Raw genomic sequence first — 22,971 nt, forward strand, 5'->3', positions numbered from 1 at the left:
AAAAATCTAAAGCATTATTTTCACCTGGGGTCCAAAAATAAGAGTCTTGGAACAGAAATTTTCTGCCTGCCTTGCAAGGATCCACTGAAATTAATAGATACTTTCACATGACTGACTTTATTATTACTTACCATAATTAAAACTAGGCACAGGAAAACCAAGTAGAAAAATACTGAATGCTTAGCACGCAAGGATCTAATGAAAGTTAATAAAAGTAGCTCTTAAGAAAGAAAACACATACTAAATTAAAAACTAAAAATTTCATGAAATGACTTGTTTAAAAGTTCCAGTTTGGAAGTTTTACTTTTCTAAAAAATGCATGAAGAAAATGTTGTCTTCAAAGTGCTTCCCTGCCCCAAACCCCTAACTCAAAAATAAAAAGCCCATTTTTGTCATTATAAATTAAAAATGGTCTCACTGGAGATGTTGCCATGCACATTAATATTTCAGCAAATATGCCTAACCAGAGTATTAATAACTTTTCATATGTAACTTTTCCCTAAAGATAGGTCACTAATTTCATTATTTGGCATCTAAGGGTTATTAATACATATTGAGTATAGGAAGGTATTATTTTCAAAATGTAGTGACATTAAAATGGTAGTTTTTAAGATACATAAACCACAAAGTTTTAGGTACCCAAAAATGAATGAAAATGCAGTAATCAAATATGAGTTAAAGGTAAAATAAATGCTCAAATCATTAGACAATCTTTACTCCTGATAGCAAAACAGAAAAAGCTCCATATTAAAATGCACACTTTCAAAAGTCATTTGTTTCTAATTTATAATGAACCTCTCTGTTCTATTTATTAAAGTCTCTGGAGATCTAAAGGAAAATTTGCTGTGCACAAAATACAAATAGCACACCCATGGAACATGGTATTATTAATTATTATCCAAGCAAATAAGGCTGATATTATAAAAAATGACAGATATTGTCTAAAAATTCCCAGTCTATGTAAAAAAAAAAAAAGTACCACAGTTTATCTAAATGGAATTCTAAGAACATGAAAGACATTAAAATAGAAGTCTAATTTCAAATTCTGTAAACTGAATATCTCATAAATGGTATATCACCATTTTAAAAAAACAGCAGACAATATGTTAGTGATATAAGTCTGCAAATGTCAGATAATAGTCATCTCATACTTTTGCAAATTATTCCTGAAATACCCTTATAATATTCCAAAAGGAGAATAGGGAGAAATAAAGCAGGATTATAACAACTAGTATTGCTTAAAATGAAATAACATTTGCTAATAGATTGTGGGAAAATAGTATTTTCTAATTGATTGCACCTTTATCCTTCTTTAAAAACATTTTATTTCTTCAACCAGCACACTAAGGATTAGTGCCTTACAAGAAAACCTGGTTTCCCAAAGGGTCATACCTTGCAACCCCAAATTGGCTTTGCATGATTGATTTTAAAGCAGGCATTAACATTCTTCTTGAAACGAGCTGTATACCTTTGAGAACATTCACATTTAACCTTGTGAGCTCACTTTTACAGAGCTTCACCTACAGAAACAATGCAATCAGCTGCCAGGGGGAAAATCAGTTTAATGTAAGGAATTAATTTAGTCAGGCTGACAGAAGCCAACATCTCAATTAAAAAAATCAAAGTTTATTTAAAGGAATAAATATAGGTGCATTACACACACCTAATGTCCTTTCTAAGCTTTAAAAACATTCATCTAAATACGTTTAAAGTTGCCTCATTCTTCAGTTTTGTTCTACTCGAGATGCTGATGTTCATCTAATAGAAAGTCTTTGAAGAGGAAGGTCATTAGCAGTTTCTTGAAAGGGACTTCTCCCAACCATGTTTTTGAGCATGTAAAGCAGGCACTGTAATTACTGCCTAGTTTCTAATAATCCACAGAAAGGATGTTTTTCCTTCTTTTTTTAAGAGAGGATCTAGTTATGCTCCCCAGAATGGCCCCAAACTCCTAGGCCCCAATGATCCTCCGGCTTCATTCAGTCTGTGCAATAGCTAAACTACCAGGCATGCACCATAGCACCAGACTTCCAGCATTTGACTTCTTGAAAAGAGAAATGGTAAATATAAAGGTGCAAAGAGAAAGTCCTCAACTGCTTACTTCCCATGGCTACAGTATTCAAAATCAACAATCATCCAGATAGATAAAACTTGAGAGAAAAGGTAATAGGTGGGTGAGTAACGCAGAAGTAATTCATGTCAGCTAACCAATATAATTGTGCTTCCTTCTAAAGAAGGTCTTCCATAAAAAACAAGCAGCCTAGTGGAAGAAACCCTGCTGAAAATTTGTCCACTCAGCATGTTAACTAAGGCTCACTAACCAGTTCCATTCCAAGTAATAACACATTATATGGATGAAATGAATAGCAAAAAATACTAAATTCAACCTCTTTTCGTACCAGTTAGAGAATATTTTAAATTTTCAGTATGTTCTCCACTGTCTCTACTATTTTACCTTATAAATTGCTCAATCTTTGTGAACAAACACCAAAAACAGAAAACTAGATACTACCTAAATAATATATAAATTATATTATTATCTAAATAAAAATTTCAACCAAAATTAGTCTTTGCTAATTGAATTATTTCAGCAAGTTATTTTTAAAAGAAAATTCCTTAGAAGTCCACATTTCTTTTATGGACATTCGTAAATATGCTAGCTATCAAGCTAAATAGGTCAAAAGTATAATAAAATCGACATTATTTTTACCTAAAGAATTATTTGTAGGCACCAAGTGAGAAGACAGCTGCTTTTAAATTTAATACAAGAGCAATCTTCTACATTAATATAAAAGTTCTCAGGACTAAGCAGAATCTAAAACCTCACTTTAGATTCATTATAACACCAAAGCAATTTAAGAATGTGAATAGGATAAACTGAAGCTGAATCCTGCAAAAGGAATTTTTAAAAATCAGATTCATTAAGAAATTCAGGAGACAACTAATTTAAACTATTCTCACAAAACTTGAAAAGGGAATGAATCATAATTTAAAAATCTACGAATCCCGGGACATATCTTTACTGATAGCAAATAAGAGTCGAGGAGCAGATATACAAGAAGCACATGTAACACCTAAGTTTAAGATTTGCTATTAGGAATATCTTAATTTTATCTTAGAACAGAAAAAATTCAAATGTAATTTTTTAAAGTGCAATCCCATCTTGCCTTCCTTTATTGATACTTTAACCATTAAAAATTTAGGGGGCTGAGGATATGGCTCAGTGGTTAAACACCTCAAGGGTTCACTCCCTTGTACTCCCCCCCCCAAAAAAAAAATTAGGAAAACAATTATTTAGTACTATAGTAGTTTGATCCATTTATAATGTGAAAAAATATGAAATCACTTGATACATCTGTAATACACAAATATATATAAACATTTTATTTTAATAATACTTTTTATCACTTCAATTTAAATCATTCCATTATGAAAATTTCTTAATTGAAGAGAATATTTCTTTAAAACTCTAAACAGAGCTTTATCGATGAAATTTACAGCAATACAGCCTTTAGAAATACATAATTCTTCATTTTACAATACTTCTCCTTTAAAAATTTGTCATGGTTTGTCACATTTTTAAAATACAAGGCACCTAATGCTATGAAAGAATAATACAGTATATGTAGTGTAAGTGTACCAGATCTTTTCTCAAACATTTATTCTCTTTAAAGTTCCACCAAATTTGCATGAACATGGTTGATACATAAATTAAACATTTTTTTCTGTGTAGTTAATTTGCAATATTCTACAAAACTGAAAATTACAATCCGTACCTATTACAGGCAGCTTAATTTAGCATTTTATCTGTCAAAAGCATTGCTCTACATACATACGTGATTTCTTGGAAACGTTTTCATAATATAGTCTAGCACTGAACAAATATGTGAAAACCAAGTCTTGAGAACATTAGGATTTTATTCCTTGATTAGTTCAAATGATTTCATCAACTGAATTCCTTGAGATATGTAAGGCAGGTGGGTCCTTTAGATGGACTATGGACTGGAACTTCCTATAATTGTAGTGATATGTACACAGCTACATAGTAAAGTACTTCATTATGAAAATGAAGAAAACAGACATAAGGAAAATATATTTTAGAGTTTCAAAGAACTGAAACTGTTATTTTTCAGACTAGGCACTGAAACATTTTTCTACAAAAACTTGCCAGAGATTGTCTCTTCGCTGCATAATTTTCCATCATCAAGCTAAAAATAAAGCAAAACAAAAAAAAAGCAGAGGTGATTAGATTACTAATTTTCACAGTTTTCATATTCTATAGTTTAGATTTTTAAAGCATAATAATTATCTTAACATTGAAATACATTTCATATGGATATATACTGAATACTTAAACCAAATTAAGAACTAAGGAAAAAAAAGTTAAATAGCAATGTCAAAGACTGAGAGTCAATATTATCTAAAGATTGTGTATGAGCAGTTTTATTGCTAGTATATTCCATTACCCCTATAGAGACAGACTCCTGCCAAACTGATCAATTCAAATGCATTCTATCTTTAGATTTTACTCTCTCCCTTTTATCCAGCTCTCATTCCCAAAACTACTGAAATATTGCCTGGGTGGAGATGGGTTTGAATGTGAGCATGGGAGTAATATACAACATAGCAGAGAAGGCTAATGCATTAATTATGGCATTAAAAAGCTTTAAAGAAGCTGGACATGATGGTACATGCCTGTTATCCCAGCAACCTGAGAGGATGAAGCAGGAGGAGTGCAAGTTCAAGGCCAGACATAGTGAGACCCTATCTCAAAATGAAAAATAAAAATGGCTGGAGATGTAGCTCAGGAGTAAAGCACCCCTGGGTTGAATCCCCAGTACCAAAACCAAAACCAAAACCAAAACAAACTTTTAAAAATAATTGTGTTTCTGGTGGCAATTTTTAATTTGAAGATGGCAAATAAACGTAATATTTAGTCCCATTTTTTCCCCTAGAACCTCATTAAATAGACAACAACAGATTTTTTTTTTTTTAAAGGAATAACCCACCTGGAAAAATAAAGAACTGAGAGACAACAAAATAGCAGCCACTCTTAGCTAGCAATGAAGAAATACAAACAGGTATTTCTGTAAGGAGGGGTGAAGAAGCAACTAAAAACAGGAATATTGGAACAATGTCAGAAAAAAACAAAAAACAAAACAGTTAAGCACTCAGGTGCCCTGCCCCTAATGTTTAGAGCTGGTCTAAAACCTCTTCTCTATCCCAAGAGAAGACTCACGGTTTATTCTCTAAAGGGTAGTAAGAAAGGGACTCTGGAAATCCTACATACATGGCTCAGTTATAATTAACATTTATTTAGTCAAAAAAATATATAAACATTAAATATAGATCTATCTGAAATTATTTAACAACTATACAGAGATGATGGGAAGGTAGGAAAGATATATGATTGGGATGTAGGCATGTGGAGCAGAGATTGACATCCACTTTAGTGAAAAAGTCAAATGAAGATGCCTAAAACTGAAAACTCAAACAGAAGTATAAAAATGATAAGTAGACATGCAGAGAGGCAAATACCAAAAGAATCAGCTAAGTTTAAAGTGATTTCCTCAGAGTGGGAAAAGAATCAAAGCAGGAGGGCAAGACAGGGCTTTTGTTTTATAGTCTTATAAAATTTTTACTCAAATTATATACATGTATAACCATCACAGCAATAAAAACTAGGTTAAAAAACAACCCACCAAAGAGAAACATAAAACCAAGATTAGATTTAGATTACATGCAAATTTACCCTGAAGATAATGAAATTTAAGCTGTAGGGCCAAAGAGAATGCTAGAAATTGACAGAAGTTGTACCATGTTCTAGGAAAACTGGGAGGGAAAACCCAGTTGCAATCAGGAAACATTTCAATAAAAATTGCCTAATGATATCTCAGAAGAACCTGAATCTCCAGAATTCTAGTAATTTACCATCTTCTCTTATTCTAAACACTTTTTTAATCTGCCAAAAAAAATGTTGAATTGGCAAATCACTAAATATCATCTACTCTTTCTGCTCTCTAAAAAATGTAAGATAATATTTCTTAAAAATTTTTAAATCTTTTAAAATTTTGAAAATGATGTCTCTAAAACATTGCAAAGTGAAAAGGCACGCACAGAGCATCAGGATTCATATTGTGCCAGTTAAAAAAAAACACACACACAAGCATACAGAAAAGACTGAATATTTACTCAAGTATTACATATTTTCTTACTTTTATAATCAGAAAAAAATGTTTTCTAAAGCATATCATTAAATACAATAACCTGTAACATAAATATAAATAAGAATTAAAATTTAGTAGTCACTAATCTGAGTTGGGCACTACTGTACAAACTTAGAATTTACCAAGTATTTAGGGAAAATGTTATGAAGGTAATTCTATTGTAACACCACTTCCAAATAAAATAACTGAGGCACAAAGGGACCAAGAACTTTGCACAGGGTCACACAGTCAGGAACATGGTAAAGCTGGTATTATAACCCAGGCATTCAACTCCAGGATATACTGCCTTTATATGTTGTATTGCCTCTCAAACACTAATTACAGAAAATCAATTCTGTGTATACTACAAGAATAAGAACCTTATTCAACACCAATATTCACTCACATACAAACCTGGACTACAGACAACAACAGCTAACTAGCTCCATCCTCCTGAGAGACACCATGCATAGGAATGAGACTCTCGCACTGTTCACTGTCTTCTGGAACTCTTAATAAAAGAAAGCAACAGTTATGGAAAGCTTCAGAGATGAACAGAAACCTTAAAAATTATCTATTCCACCAACTAAGACTGTGAAGTCAGAATGCAAGTCAGTGGCAGAAGCAAGACTAAGGTAAGATTCTTCAACAATTTACCCCATGTTTTTATAACAAAATGTAAAGTGTCCTCTCTTTAAAAAGAAAGAAAATTTGAGGGCTGAGGTTATGGCTCAGTGGTAGAGCACTCGCCTGGTGTGTACGAGGCCCTGGGTTCGATTCTCAAAACCACATAAAAATAAATAAATAAAGGCATTGTGTACAACTAACAGAAATAAATATTTTTAAAAAAGAAAAAATTTGAAGCAACACTAACATATTCTATTATGAATTATGTTCAAATCAACAAAAGTTTTCTATATTTAAATTCATCACAGAAGAACAATGAGCATTTTGGTTTTACCTGTGATTCAGAACTTTGTTTTCCAAAAATAGCAATGAAGAAACTATCTTATCACCTAAAGGATCTGAATAAATATTTTATTTTTTAAAGCATTTTTTAAAAAATTTTTCTTAGTTATACGTGGACACAATATCTTTGTTTATTTACTTTTATGTGGTGCTGAGGATCAAACCCAGTGCCTTAAATGAACAAGGCAAGTACTCTGCCACTAAGCCACAACCTCAGCCCAATATTTCATTGGTTTTTTTTTGACATAACACACGAATAACATAATCTTTCAAATATTCCTTGCAAAATCTCTAAAGGGCAGGTCAGCATGATATGATTCTTAATTTACTTAGCAAACATTATTTTTAAAGTTATACAGGAACTAAACCTACCTCTGAATTCGATGTTTTCTGCATATAAAGGCAAAAATTCTTCTGATTCCTACCATTACAGGATCCCAGTTATTATAATGACATAGAAGAGTTGCAATAAAAAATGAAAAAAACACAGGGATAGCGCCTGCAAAAAATAACCAAGAAAACTGCACCTAAAAATAAGAAGATAGAGGAGAAAAAAGTTAAAAAAAAAAACCTCAATTTTCTTTTCTATGTTTTTTCATTTATTATTTATTTATATGTGGTGCTGAGAAACGAACCCAGTGCCTCACACATGCTAGTCAAGTGCTCTCCACTAAGCCACAACTCCAGCCCCAAAACTCAATTTTCATTAAAGCAATTTCTCCCTTTAACATGTTTTCCATATGTAAATACTAGCAGGAAAAAAGTTAAAATACTTCAAAGATAACACTAAGCCTTGAAAATACATTAAGTATATCATTATTAAATATAAAAATTTAGGACTTTTTATTAAATATAAAATATATTATTAAATATATTTTCTTAAATATAAAAATTTATGATTCCATTTGCCTAAATTACCAAAACCAATACTTCTTGCTTGGAAAATGTGCCAAAGAAAAATCAAGAAGGCATACTAATGATTTATTAGACACAGTATATCAAGAGTCATACTATTTATAAGTAAAACTTATGTCTTGCATACTACATTGCTCATTTCTTTATTACTGATTATTATCCATTCTCAAGTAGATTCCTCCCCTCAGTTTCTGAAGTCATCATCATAAACTCACAATTTTGAAAAATGTTATATTTTTTGCCATTGTGTTACATGACAGCTCTTAAAACTACTAAAACCAAATAAAACCCTAAACACAAATTTTAAAAACCTTTATTAACAATTTTCAATAAGTTCTTGCAAATGAAAAAAGTTCAAAAATAAAATAACGACCAAAGAAAGACAATATATAGGAATATTTTGACTAAGAATGTTAGCCAGAAAAGACAAGCATCAAGAGAAGCCTCAGAAGTGAAGAACTCTCTGATGTCACCAAGTGTGATCTTCTAATCCATCATTCATCAGTATTGTCAAGAAAACTAAAAATTATGAGATGCCACAAATTTACCAAAAGGAAAGAAAAAACTCATTATTCCTTTTCACTAATTTACCTTTACCATCTAGACTAACAAGGTATCAAAAATGATTTTCAAAGAAGCCTATATTGATTAACTACTGAGACTTAGGAACAGCACACTGGTCCTTTGTTTTAAAAATAATGATGAAAATAGTAACTCCTATCTTTAAAATAGGGAAGAAAAACTGTTTGCCCTTTTTGAGAGTTAAAAAATAAAATAAAAAAAGGTTACAATCAAAGGCAAGACTCCCTCTGGTAGAAAACATACACTATTCCATTTAATGGCAACATTAGTCAGACACGAAGGGGTTTTGTGAGAATTTTTTGTGAAATACTCAACAATGCATAAAGCAAGAATAATCACTTGGAAATTTTTTAATACAAATACCCTATATGTATGATACCAACTCATAGGGGTCAAGTCAGCCAAACACCACCCAAGAAAGAGTAGTCATTAAGAGAAATTAAAATGTCTTCATTTTGTTACCAAATTCTAGCTAAATTATAACATTTTCTTGTAACATTTACCACAATATTTAATAATCAAGAAATATCAGCACAGAATTGTTTTTTAAATAGAAGGTATACTTCACGGAAAATATTCTGCCTTTATCCCCCATACTGTACAAATACCTCAAGAAAAATAATGAAAACTCATAGACATATACTTTTATTTCTTAGTATTTGGGAGTAAAAAGCTTACAAACACTGGACTGCAGCTAAGTGGTTCCACTCCATCTTCCAACATTAGGCAAAGGCACACCACTTTCTTCCTCTTGTCACTGGGAACACTAGCAAAACCTCTCCCTTCTAGACTGCTGGTAGAGACACCCTAAATTCTTTTTACTGAGAAGTTATCATTGCCAGTATTTATCACCAGAATTCCTACTCCAGACCAGGATTTCATAGAAAAGGAAAGGGACACTCGACTTGTTGAGATGACCATTCACTGAGAAACCACATTACTCATGTGCTGCTCTTTTTATGGTAGTATTATCATAGTGTTGAGGAATGTCCGGAAACCAAAATACTACTATTTATGTGATGAAATGTATACTCTATCCCATATACCACTAACTTACACTTCTCTGGAACATAATCAATTAAAAAACTAGAAAATTACACATAAAGATATTACCCTTGACTTAGAAATTTAGAAAATAATTAAAAAGTTGAAAATAGAAATGTACTATTTCTTTAGTACATTTTATATTTTCATTTAGTAAAGCACCTGGGGAAAGAAAGTGTCAAGTATTATTTTATGTTTGCATCCTAATTTAGAGACATCCTTTAACTCTTATTAGGTTTGTTTCAATAACATACCTAAAACATCTCATAGTTTGTCTTACCTTTTGCATACACATGTCAGCTATTATGGATAGAGGTATTGTAAGACTTAGCGCAAGTGTGCCTATCAATGATGAGGTAAGAAAGCAGCCCCTAAAAAGAAAGAAGACATACATTTCTATATGAAAACTATAAAAGAAAAACACTAAAGAAAGATTTTTCTATCCTATAATATAGGCTTGAGAGATCAGGACCAAAAATAAAAGATTAGGATGGACTGAAACACAAAAAATAATGAAGTTTTTAAGATGAATCCAAAGTTTACCTTCAAATATAAATAAATAATAAGTAGAAAATAAATATAAGCATAAAATTATTCTTACATATATATACTTATAAATTAAAGATAAGTATAAAAAATTAAAAGCACTTTAAGCTATTTTCAAGATTTGCTTACAGATAATATTCAACCTTATATGTACAAGGCTATCACTTTGAGAAAGTATTATTACAAATATCAGTATAAGCTGGACAATTAGTTCCTACTTATGAGAGGGAACACAAATACTAATGTTTCCACTAGTGTTCATACTACTCACGAGCTGCTCTGTAAAAAGAGGGTTCATGGTCAGATGAGTAATTATCATTTCTTAAAATTAGCACATACTTTTTGATATTTACCATGCAAAGAATTATTTTTTAAAATGACTTCATTAAAAAACTTATTTAACTTAATCTAGCTTTTCTTTATTTAGCTAATGTTTGAATCCTTTTGTCATCTATTAATATTTCAGATTTAAAAAACAGCATTTAAAATGCATGTAATGAAAGAACAATGAACTAGTAAATGAATTCTGCTATCAAAGAGTTTTAGACCAGAAAAAAGTACATAATTACTAGACAACAAACTAAATGTTTAAGTACTACACAAAAAGGAGTGAGTATGGAATATTATCAACAAAACAGCCATTTCCTTAACTGGGCAGAGGTGGAAGTAGAGTATAGGCAGAGTGCTAAAGAAGACTTCATGGAAAAGGTTACTTTTGTTGTAGTCTTCCGCAAGGGAAAACTAGCCAGCAGTTTCACTTGTATGTAATGAAAGTAATTTTGGAGTTTAAATATAATTTATATTTCTTTTAAAATTCCTATTGGACAGAAACAGGACAAAGTATAAAACTGTATTTGAAAGGTCTCACAAACTCTATAATACTGTGTTCAAAGTTACTGTAAGCCAGTTATCACATATCAACATATTAACTAACGTAAAATATTCAAATATATTAAAATGTCAACATCTCAATTCAATTATGGTATGCCTATCGAACTTACTCATATAAAAGATCTTAAGAATGAATAAATAAAACAAAAAAGCTTAAGAACAAAACAGATACTTCAAAGTCTCTTAAGTAAAGCAACATCCTCTATATTCTCATAATTCATAAATTCATACTCGGTACACACATCTCCTAAGTTTGGATGCCCACTAAATAATGACTACTTTCATTTGCATAACATTCTAAATACTTTTACAAATTTAGAACATTCCTATTCATTCATTTACATATCTAAACATTCATTATTCTGCAAGTATTTTTAAGCTCCTTTTATGTGTAAGACACTACTCTTTGCAGTGGGCACCAAGAAGTTAAAAATTAAAGTCCATGATATAACGGAGCTAATACATTCAATTAATTATAAGTGTGTATGGTAATATGGCATTATGTAAAAATGTGGATGTGTAAGCGATGTGATTCTGCAATCTGTATACGGGGTAAAAATGGGAGTTCATAACCCACTTGAATCTAAAGTATGAAATATGATATGTCAAGAGCTTTGTAATGTTTTGAACAACCAATAAAAAAAAAAATAAGTGTGTGTGGGAGAAAGGTGCACAGGAGGGACTACAGAAAGACAGAAGAAAAATAAATACTTAAACTATCTAAAAGTCAATAAAAATAACTAACATAGGAGAATAAATAATACATACCACAACCACAGGAACTCAGAAAGAACTGTTCCAATAAGGCCATTAATAATAATGCACATTAATACTACTTTATTTGGAAACTCAAAGTCCTCAAATCCAGTATAATGAAGTAAAAAGAAACCTGGCCACAGGAGTAGCAAATTAAACAGACCTACAAAACCTAAGTATGTTAAAAAAAAAAAAAAAGACAAAAGTTAAAATTGTGATTTGTATCAATTTTCCAAACTCTATACTCTAAAATTTAAAAAGATTAGAATTTGTACAAAGGATTCCAATAGGTTTCTGTAACTACAACTCTGTTAGCTGTTCTCCCTCCCTCCCTCCTTCCCTCCCTCCCTCCCTTCCTTCCTTCCTTTTTTCATTTTTGGTACTGGGGATCAAACCCAGGGGCTTTACAATCCTTCTCATTTTTTATTTTGAGATGGTCTCACTAAATTGCTGAAGTAAGCCTTGAACTTGCAATCCTTCTGCCTCAGCCTCCCAAGTCACTGTAATTACAGGTATACACCACCATGCCCATCTTATTGGATTGTTTTTAAGTCAATTTTGTGAATGAGCAATACTAGATTAAGCTATTCAAACAACTGGTGACCACCACCTGTGAAGTTCAATGATTCACATTGTAAGGGAGCAACTACTATGGAATAAATCACTAAGACAATTAAAAACAAAGGGTTGTTAACCTTAATAATATAGCATCCTAGAACTTAAAAGAATTAACTGGTAGGGATATGTGTGTGTGTGTGTGTGTGTGTGTGTGTGTGTGTGTGTGTGTGTGTGTGTGTTTATTCAACTTAAATTGATCATAAGGAATCAGATGGTTTGCTCTCTGATTTAAGTTGCACTTACTTTTTAAGCACCTGTGCTATACTAGGAATAATGGTGGAAAGTTCTGAAGAACAAAAAATTATTTGTTCCTGCCTTCCCACTAGTTGGTGAGATAACACATATATGGCAAATAGCTATTCAACAAGGGAAATAAGTACAGACTGACCACTTAGCAGAAAAAGTTATGCTATGTAACCGTTAAAAGTTTGTGCTCCATAGTTTGACCACCCCACTCTGGCATTTGCTAGTAATGTAAATCCTATGCAAGATGAGGAGAACCCTTTCTGAAGCCTTTGTTTTCCAGTCTATAAATATGAAATAATAATATATTGCTGAGAAGATAAAGCAAAATGCTTGCTTGCCATATAGTAGGCACTTAATAAACTTAGCTATTATTATTATAGAAATTACATTTATATAAAACAATGTACATGTGAACATTAAGATTATAAAGAAAAAACTTCCCTTTTCCTTCCAAAACACGAAAGTAAAATCTTAAATAAACATTTAAAGTAAACAGTCTCATAGTTGACTATATTCTTACCAAAGAACATTGGAATATCCAGCTTATCTTCTCTGTCTACTTTTCTCTTAATCATAACAATATAAACAGCATAAAGCATGGCTCCAATAAGAGACCAAATGGAACCTATAAAAAAAAACAATATAATTATTTAAAATACCCATTCATTCCATTAACTAATTCCATATACACTTATTTAAAATTGAATAATGTGGGAATACAAAAATTAAAATATATGGTATAACTCATCCCATCCATGTCCTCCAGTAGAACATGAAGGTATCAAGTAAGCAAATAATGCAAAAGCATTCACTTCAATGAAATAACCACTTATGTGTTAACAATAAATTTCATATTAGTAACATTTCATTTTAATTTTGAAATGCATACTTTGTTTCCCTACATAAACAATTTGGACACTTTACTGACCAACTTAACAAATGCTTCTACCCTAAGCTATAGCTTAATATAGTTTTTCTCAACCCATGTATCATTTCTAATATATATTCCACTACCATGCCCATTTTCAAGGTTCTGTTAAAGTCCCACCTATTCCACAAGGCATCCTCCCACTACTCTGCTGAATTTCCAACCTGTTTGTCTTCTGTTTTAGAGAATTTAACAATTAAATATTTAACAATTAATTTAACAATTAAATATTTTTTATCTAGTAATTTTATTTTCATAATCTTATATTCTATTTCAAATCAAGAACAGCTCAAACACTATAAACACACAATTTATAAATGTTCCAAAATACCTAATTTAATGTGGAGCACACAGTATGTGCATAATAAATAGTGGGTCTTTTCTTTAACTCTTGAAAAATTAAGCTTTTAAAAACAAGTAAATGATGTGCTTCTGTCAACTGACCACTCAGTACTTTAATCAATTATTCAAAAGGCCAATGTATTATTAAATCTATTTCAAAATTAGTTTCAAACCTTTTTTTAAGCAATGGGAAAAAGACCTGTCAACAAAATCTTGGGACACACAAACACATGTATTGCCTCAGGTACTAAAGAAGCTTCAGAGAGAGAGAGGTGAAGCAGTACAAGGCACACAGTTCACAGAGTAATAACCAGGAACAGTTTGGAAAACATTGCTCTATTCAATAAATTTCAAATATTGAAGGAAACCATTAAGCTGGGTTCTGATATACCTTTGTTTTTGTTAAATCTAGGCAAAGGATCAAAAAAACAAAGTGTTCACCAGGGAGTAACTTTTAGGGAAGGACCAACAGTGAATAAATTAGTGGGTGAAAGTATGATAGCATGGACTCACAGTATCTCCTCACAAGATGCTTATTCCCTAAAAAGGGAACAATTAATAACTATACATTGGAGCACCCTATCAGACACCACCTTAAAATTAGTATACTAATAATGGGCAAAATCAACATCATGTGTCATCACACAAAATACACTGATCAGATCAGGTAACAATATTATGGTCATGATAGTCTTACCAAAAATCACACAAACTCAATTCAACCACAAGGAACTACCAAACAAACACATACTGAAGGACACAGTTCAAAACAACTGAACAGTACCCTTCAAAAGTGTCAAGGTCATGAAAGATAAAAAGGTTGTAGTACAGTTTCAGATTAAAGGAAACTAAGGAGCTATCACAAGTAAATGCAACAAATGATCCTGGATCAAAAGAATATTAATGGAAAAAATGAGTAAATTTAAAATGGATCTACAGAGTAGATAAAAGTATTATAATCAATGAACTTTTGTAACTGTGGTATATTTATATAAGTTGTTAATATCTGGAGAATTTGGGTGAAGGTTATATAAGAATTATGTGAACTATTTTGCATTTTGCTATTTCCAAAGGAAAATATTAAAAAGGAGGATGCATGTGTGTGCATGCATGACAATAAACACAAAATTTACTTTTTTACTATAACAGAGAATCAAGTCAGGAACTTACCTATTGTATCTCTTCCAGCAGATTTTTCAGACCCTGACAGGTTTACCAGAACAACACCGCCAATGCTATGAGAATAAGAGACATAAGCGATGAACAAAATAATATACTCCTTAAGAGACTAACCATAAAGATACAAATGATTTATAAGTGATCATGACTAATCTCAACTTTGGATAAAAGTGTCAAAGAATTTAGTGATTAAAAGCTAACAATACTATCAGAATAGGATAGTACAAAAATTGTACTATAAAATGCCTACTATTGCCCTATAAGGAAGATATTACTATTGCCATTCCCATTTTACATGAGAAAAAAAAAAAGAGATGAAATAACTCGACCAATATCACATAGCTGAGAATGAAACACAGGCAACCCGGTGTGACTATCTTTCAATTACAGAAAAATAAACTAAATTGTTATCCCCCTGCTCATCTTTGTTTTTGAAGGTATAAATAAATTAAACCCAAATAAATACAGTAATGGCACTATTATTGTTTACTAGTAAAACCTAAATTAACAGTAAGCTATCCTTTCATTTGTAAATAGTTCCATTAATCCCATGATTTTTTTTAAATTTTTGTTTTAATTAGTTATACATGACAGTAGAATGCATTTATGTACTTTGATATTCATACATAGATGGAATATAATTTCTCATTTTTCTGAGTGTACATGTTGCAGAGATTTGTTCTTTTTAGTTATACGTGACAGTAGAATATATTTTGACATATTTATACAAATATTAATCAGGATTCCAGTCTCATGGTTATATATGATGTGGAGATTTACTGTGGTATATTCATATATGTGATTTTAATAGATAAAAATAAGACTATATTATTTTTAATTTATATATGACAGTGGAATGCATTACAATTTTTATTACACACATACAGCACAATTTTTCATATCTCTGGTTGTATATATAGTATATTCACACCAATTTGTGTCTTCATACTGTACTCTGGATAATAATGATCATCACATTCCACCATCATTAATAACCTCATGCCCCCTCCCTTCCCCTCCAACCCTCTACCCTATCTAGTGTTAGTCTATTCCTCCTATGCTCCTGCTCCCTATCCCATTATGAATCAGCCTCCTTATATCAAAGAAAACATTCGGCATTTGGTTTTTTGGGATTGGCTAACTTCACTTAGCATTATCTAGAAGTTTTAATTCATTTAATCCTCATAATACTATGAGACAAATTCTATTACCATCATCCCCAATTTAATGATGAAGAAATAGGCAAAGAGGTTAAAAAAAAAAAAAAACTTGCCCAAGATCTCAAAATTAGTGATGAAGATGGAACTTATTGGATTATAAGTGGTGAAATGAGATTTCTTGGCTCATCAGAAGATATCCTTCAAGTCTATTGCTCTGTCAAATTACTCTCATAACCTCAGAAAGTCAATCTCATTAAAGCCAGTTCAAAAACAAAGTGTTAAACAATGTTTAATACAGTGTTTGTAAGAACATATAATATACAAAATATTTCTAAGTATCAACTTATCTAGACAACATGTCAAGCAAACTCTCTTTAGGGACGGAAAATATATATTTTAGACTTGTGAGCCATATGCTTTCTGTTAGAATTCATCTTGGCTGCTGTGGCCCTAAATCAGTCATAGACGGTAAGCAAATAAATGAGAACGGCTGTGTTCCAATACAACTTCATTTATTAGCAAATAATGGCAGGGCTGGGGATGAAGCTCAGTAGTAAACTTCTTGCCTAGCATGTGCATGCAAATCCCTGGGTTAGGTCCTCGGCACCACAAAAGCAAAAACTATAAATGGCAGATAGTCTACCTTAGTTTGCCAGTCTCTATTCTAGACCTATATTTTTTTAAAATATTTTTTTTAGTTGTAGATGGACACAATTCCTTTACTTATTTATCTTTATGTGGTGCTGAGGATCGAACCCAGGGCCTCACACATGCTAGGCAAGCGCTGTACCACGGAGCCACAACCCCAACCCCATTTCTAGACTTATTTTATTGAAAAGGAGTAACAGACTGTAAAAATACTTTCAAGTTCAACATTTCATATCCATCCCTTCCATTATTGAACCTTTCTTTATTAAGTAGTGCTAAGAAAATTTAGAAATTAGCACATAGTTGAAATAAAATTTAATAAAACCTCATTTACTTCCCCAATACAAATACATTGTATTTGCCCAAAATAAAAACACGCTTGTTTAAACACTTGCCAACCATGCAAAAGAATAAATTCCTGATGACTATAAAGTCTAAATGGCAAGCTAGTTGAGTCAACCAGACTACTCAATAAAACTATCACAGTCTGGGCTGGGATGTGGCTCAATCGGTAGCGTGCTCGCCTTGCATGCGTGCAGCCCGGGTTTCGATCCTCAGCACCACATACAAACAAAGATGTTGTGTCCGCCGAAAACTAAAATAAATAAATATTTAAAAAAAAAAAAGAAACTATCACAGTCAACTTTCCTTTATATTTAAAAGAAAAACATGGGGTTAGGGTTGTAGCTCAAAGGCAAAGCACTTGCCTAGTACATGTGAGGAACTGGGTTAGATCCTCAGCACCACATACAAATAAATAAATAAAAGGTATTGTGTCCACCTACAACTAGGAAGATATTTAAAAAGAAAAACATATAGCAAGAACTACCAGTCTTATGTGATTGCCAACTATCAGTCTCTAGGACAGTCACTTTCTTTACATTGCCAAACTTTAAAACAAGGTTGAAAAGCAGGTAATGTTTTCATGATTTTCTCAACTAGGAAACCCTCTCAAAGTTTAAGAGAACTGCTCAAGGGCAAATGACAGAGCTCTGATTCAATCCCAGCTCTGACAGATTTGAAGTAATGGCACTACTTTTGCCATTAAATCATTCTGCTCCCTTCTTTGCTTTCTAATTTTCTCTCACAAAAATAATAACTTTATCAAATCAACAAATCTTTTTTAAGTAAAGTCTATGGGCAAAGCTCAGTGTTAGGGCTTTGGTGACACAAAGAAGTATAAAACAAGACTTCAGCCTTCAAAGGTTTACAATTCAGAAGGGAAGACAAAAGAAACATACAAAGAATTAAATAAAGATTTAAGTATAGTTACTGACAATACTCCTGCAGTGCAAGTAATAAAGAATTTCCAAATGAATTATATAGAAAGTAAGTAAGAAATCACTGGAGGTTGAAACAATTAGAAAAGACAAAATGTTAGATTTCCAGAAGCAGGAGGAGAAATCTAAGCCAAAACAAAAAAGGGCACTTGCCTTAGGAAAATGAAACAGATACTTGGGAAGATATAATGACTACATTGGCACCTTAAGTTAAATGTGAATCTCAGCATAATACTTAGTAAGTCTACAATTTTATGAATGGAAACCAATACTGTTTGGGGATGCTTCCCTCTGGTTACTCTACCCAGGAAGATTTGGAAAACTGCTCTAGCATGTGATATGGGGTAGCATAAAGTCCATTTAAACCTTCTTTATCCTCCTCTCTCTTTGCCTGTGTTGCTGTGTAAAATAAACTATCCTGTATCACAACCAAAAATATTTTCAACATCACATTTTTAAACAGAGTAAACTAACTTACACTATATTCTTACCTTAAAATGACAGCTAATAGTTTAGAGAGAGTAAATCTATCTCCACTGTTACTTGGAAACACTGCAGCAAGGATTAAGGTAAAAAGTCCTATGAGGAGAAAAGGACCAAAAAAAAGTAAATGAACTTAAATACTGTCAACATTACTTAACAGCAAGTACATTGTTTAAATAAGTAAACCAGATTTTGTGTGTGTGTGATATTTAAATAACTAAGAATGAGATCTGCAGTTACCTAGGCTAAAAATGTTTCAAGACAATAAAATAGCCTCTAAACAAAACAGTGTTTATTTCAACAACAGAAACCAAGAATAGTCCTATTTCTTTTTCCTTTTTCTTTCATCCCCTCTACCCCTGTACTAGGGATTAAATCCAGGGGTGCTTTATCACTGAACTACATCCCTAGCCCTTTTGTTTTTTATTTTGAGACAGGGTCTTTCTAAGTAAACTTGTGATTCTCCTGCCTCAGCCTCCCAAGTAGCTAGAATTACAGACATGATCCATGTGCCTGGCCATTTTTATGCTAATAAAAGAGTTAAATTGAACATTCAAAGCCACATATTGTGAACCTCATCATAATTGAGCCTGTGTACTGAAGTTATTTTTACAGCTTCAAAAATACTTCTTTTATCTCCTAGATTTGGAAGGTGGTTCAATTTTAAAAATAAAACACCTACCATAGTGCAAATTACAGTTCTGAAATAAGCAATTACATTTAGCCAAAGATTCCAGAAAAAGATCCTTGAAAGGAAATGTACAGGATAAAACACCTACAATACAAAGAACCAGCCTATAAAACTTTTAATATACTTCTGCATAAAAAAAGCAAAGTATTTGAAGAAATATAAATAGCCCAAAACTAAGGAAGAAAACTACAAATATTAAGAAGGAGTTATAATATACTAATGTACATTAGAACTAATGAAATAACAAATAGAAATATATACACACATATATATCATATATATATTCAATATATATTCAATTTATAATACAAATTTCTTACCAGAAGTTGAAGATAAAATATTAACTATAGCAACTTGTGTGTCTGAAAGTGCTTCTTGGTATGACAAATTTGCCAAAAACCACTAAAGAAAAAGAAAAAGTGAACTCTAATGAGAGACATGCTTACATCTGTCGTTACAATTTACAGTCCCCTTTTTTTCTCCTCCTCCTCAAAACTGTTACTATAAGAGGTTTTCAGAAGCCACTTTGTATAATGATGAAAAATCACAGACCCCCAAAAAGGGACAAAAATGTATAATAAGTAGGGGAACTTGGATGTAGCTCAGTGGTAAAATGCTTGCCTGAAAGCCCTGAGCTCAATCCCCAGGTTCAAAAAAAAAAAAGAAAGATACAAAAACCCAATCACTCCCTATCCAATTTCCCTTACAAATTAACAAAAGTTAGAAAAAAATTAGTATTCAGCTTTTAATATGAGGATAAAACTGAGTATCATCAACTTTAAAAACTTGTTTTATTCAAGTACAGTCAGCAATCTAAGTTTATCTAAATCAAATGTGAATTTGGGAAAATTCTCAAACATTAAAGTATATACAGATGAAAAACATAATGAAAACTCTAATAAATTTGATGATGCCCATGGAGATGGATGTAAACAGCTAGACAGCTAAACTGATACATAAGAGGCTATATTATATTTACTTTGGAAAATTAAAAATATACTATGAAAACTGTCATTGGCTAATTGTGACTGTTTCTCTGGTTCTCCATTTAGAGACAGAACCCAAAAAGCTCTTGTAACTTTGTATACAGTGAAGGAAGTTTTCTAACTATGAGGACTTTTCATTTTTCTTTCCTTTGCACATCTGTGTTTAGGATACCCTTACATTCCCAAACATCTGTCTGCTCTGAGTTAAGGAATGAGAAATAACACCTCCTTTTGCTGAACCCTAGGGTGTGTATACGTCCAAAGTTCATCTACTTTCACTGATATTTTTTTTTTTTTTTTTGCGGAGGTGTGGGGGTGAGTGGACACTTTTTTTAAACTATTTTAAACAATGCTATTATGAATATTCTTAGGACCTACCATTTTGTACCAATGTGTGTGAGTGTGACAAAAGTACATTCTAAGATGTTGATTGCCCAATCAACTAATTAAAGCAAAGTAACTGCTAGTCTGTTTCCAGTAAGTTACTTACATAGACTGACTGGAAGAATTAGTCCACCAAAGAACTTGCCTCTATTTAGGGAGAGACATCTTTTGAATTATCTCAGGACTTGCAGTGAAATAAGTAGTAAAATTATTAGTATTTTCACTTCAAAGCACCAGAGATACATAATTTTAGGCACCAAAAGGTACAAATGATTGAGAGTGCAGTAGTCTGCATTTGATCTACACTGTGCTGAAGGCTAAAGCCAAAGTGAAACTGTGCAAAAGTGGTTCTAATTTGTAATCCTGGCTTCTTGGATAATTTCACTCGATTATCTAAATAAGAAAATGATTACCAACTGGTAAGATGTGAAATATCAAACATACATGAAAATAGGAGCTACAATCTGCCTATAATTGAAAATGCTAGAAAAGAGGCAGAGTCTGCCCTTAATTATCTTTTGGAGATTTTCTGCAAGAACATCTGCTTATAGGATGATAATTAGTTTTCCTGACCCACTTCTCTTATTACCTTAATACTTAAATATTGTACTCATTACCCAACCAATCTCACTGGCTCCTACAAATGCAAAGTAGGGAAATAACAAATCCCTATGGTGGCAGGCATTCAAAGATCTTAAGAAGTCTTCACTAGCTACAAACTCCTTCCAGAAAGACCTTCCTATTCCCTCTCAAGCCCAAGGCACCCTCATCACAAAAAAAAGACACATCTCCACTATCCTCCAATAAAAAATTTCCATACAATAATAATCATATTATTATTCCAGAACTGAAGAAAATATCTTACTAATAATTGTAGCAAATAATTTATATATTCATTATTTCATGAATAGTAATTAATTTTTGTTTTTTGTTTATCTAAGAAAATTTGCTTTAATAAGATAAGTACAAGCCTTTATTCCCTTTGAAATCTTACTTATTTCAATGTAAAAGATAAGCATATTACATGGAAAATAGTATTTTTTTTCCTTGTGATACTGTGGATAGAACAAAAAAAGTTACAACAGTAATTCATTTTTAAATTATCTGAAAGGATAATAATTATCTTAATTGTCTTTTAAAAGCTACTTGACAAAAATTGTACTCAAAGTATACATGATGATTTGATAAATACAGGTTGTTTACTGATTACCAATTAATTAGCATCACTACCCATCGTTAGCATGGTGTGTATATGTGTGTATGTGTGTAAATGATCTTGACACTTAAATTTGTTTTTATCAAATTTCAAGTAAACAATACAGTATTATTATCTATAATCACTACGCTGTACATTAGAATTCCAGAACTTATTTATCTTATAATTAAAAATTTTTACCCCTTGACCAATATCTCCTTATTTCCCTATTATCCAGTCCCTTACAACCACCATTCTACTTTCTGCTTTTCTGACTTCAAATTTTTTAGAGTCCACTTGTAAGAGAGATCAAATGTATATTTTTCTGTGCCTGGCTTATTGCACTTAGCAATGTCCTCCAGGTTCATCCATGTTGCAAATGATGGTATGCCCTCCTTTTTTGTGAATGAAAAATATTACATTGTGTGTGTTTGTGTGTATATAAATAAATGTATACACATATATTTGATATATAGAGCTACATATATTACACACACATACACATTTTCTTTATCCATCCTTCAATGGACACTTAGGTTTTCCCATTATCTTAGCTGATGTGAATATGGAGGTACTCAAGGAACATGGAGGTATAGATCTCTTTAAGATACAGATTTCATTTCCTTTGGATATGTAATAGGAGATAGTCTTGATAAAGTCAATATAACCTAAATAATATTTTACAGAAAAAAAAATAGTACCATTAAGTCCAAATAAGACAAAAGATATTCAAAGAAAATGGGAAAATGTACCAATATTTTGACCTGTTCTGTCCAATAAATTAGACATAAGCCACAGGTGACTATTGAGCAACTGAAATTGGCTAGTCTGAACTGAAACGTATTTGGGGTATAATACACACTAGTTTTAGAAAATAATAGTAATACAAAAAATATAAACTATCTCATTGATAATTTTTATATTG

At 31.8% G+C, this 22,971-nt stretch overlaps 1 protein-coding gene across 1 annotated transcript in view; it reads right to left on the reverse strand.

The window, feature by feature from the left end:
* Window positions 1–3,588: 3,588 nt before the first annotated feature.
* Window positions 3,589–22,971, reverse strand: part of Slc35f5 (solute carrier family 35 member F5) — a 35,408-nt gene continuing 16,025 nt past the window's right edge. The window contains exons 8-16 of the mRNA XM_026397101.2: window positions 19,802–19,883; window positions 18,799–18,886; window positions 15,211–15,275; window positions 13,291–13,395; window positions 11,919–12,078; window positions 9,994–10,084; window positions 7,545–7,699; window positions 6,618–6,714; window positions 3,589–4,205 (exon numbers count right to left, since the gene is read on the reverse strand). Of these exons, the coding sequence (XP_026252886.2) occupies window positions 6,639–6,714; window positions 7,545–7,699; window positions 9,994–10,084; window positions 11,919–12,078; window positions 13,291–13,395; window positions 15,211–15,275; window positions 18,799–18,886; window positions 19,802–19,883 (822 nt within the window). The 3' untranslated portion in view covers window positions 3,589–4,205; window positions 6,618–6,638. The remainder of the gene's footprint in view (window positions 4,206–6,617; window positions 6,715–7,544; window positions 7,700–9,993; window positions 10,085–11,918; window positions 12,079–13,290; window positions 13,396–15,210; window positions 15,276–18,798; window positions 18,887–19,801; window positions 19,884–22,971) is intronic.

This window comes from Urocitellus parryii, chromosome 1, assembly GCF_045843805.1.
Source record: "Urocitellus parryii isolate mUroPar1 chromosome 1, mUroPar1.hap1, whole genome shotgun sequence".
Classification (NCBI taxonomy): Eukaryota; Metazoa; Chordata; class Mammalia; order Rodentia; family Sciuridae; genus Urocitellus; species Urocitellus parryii.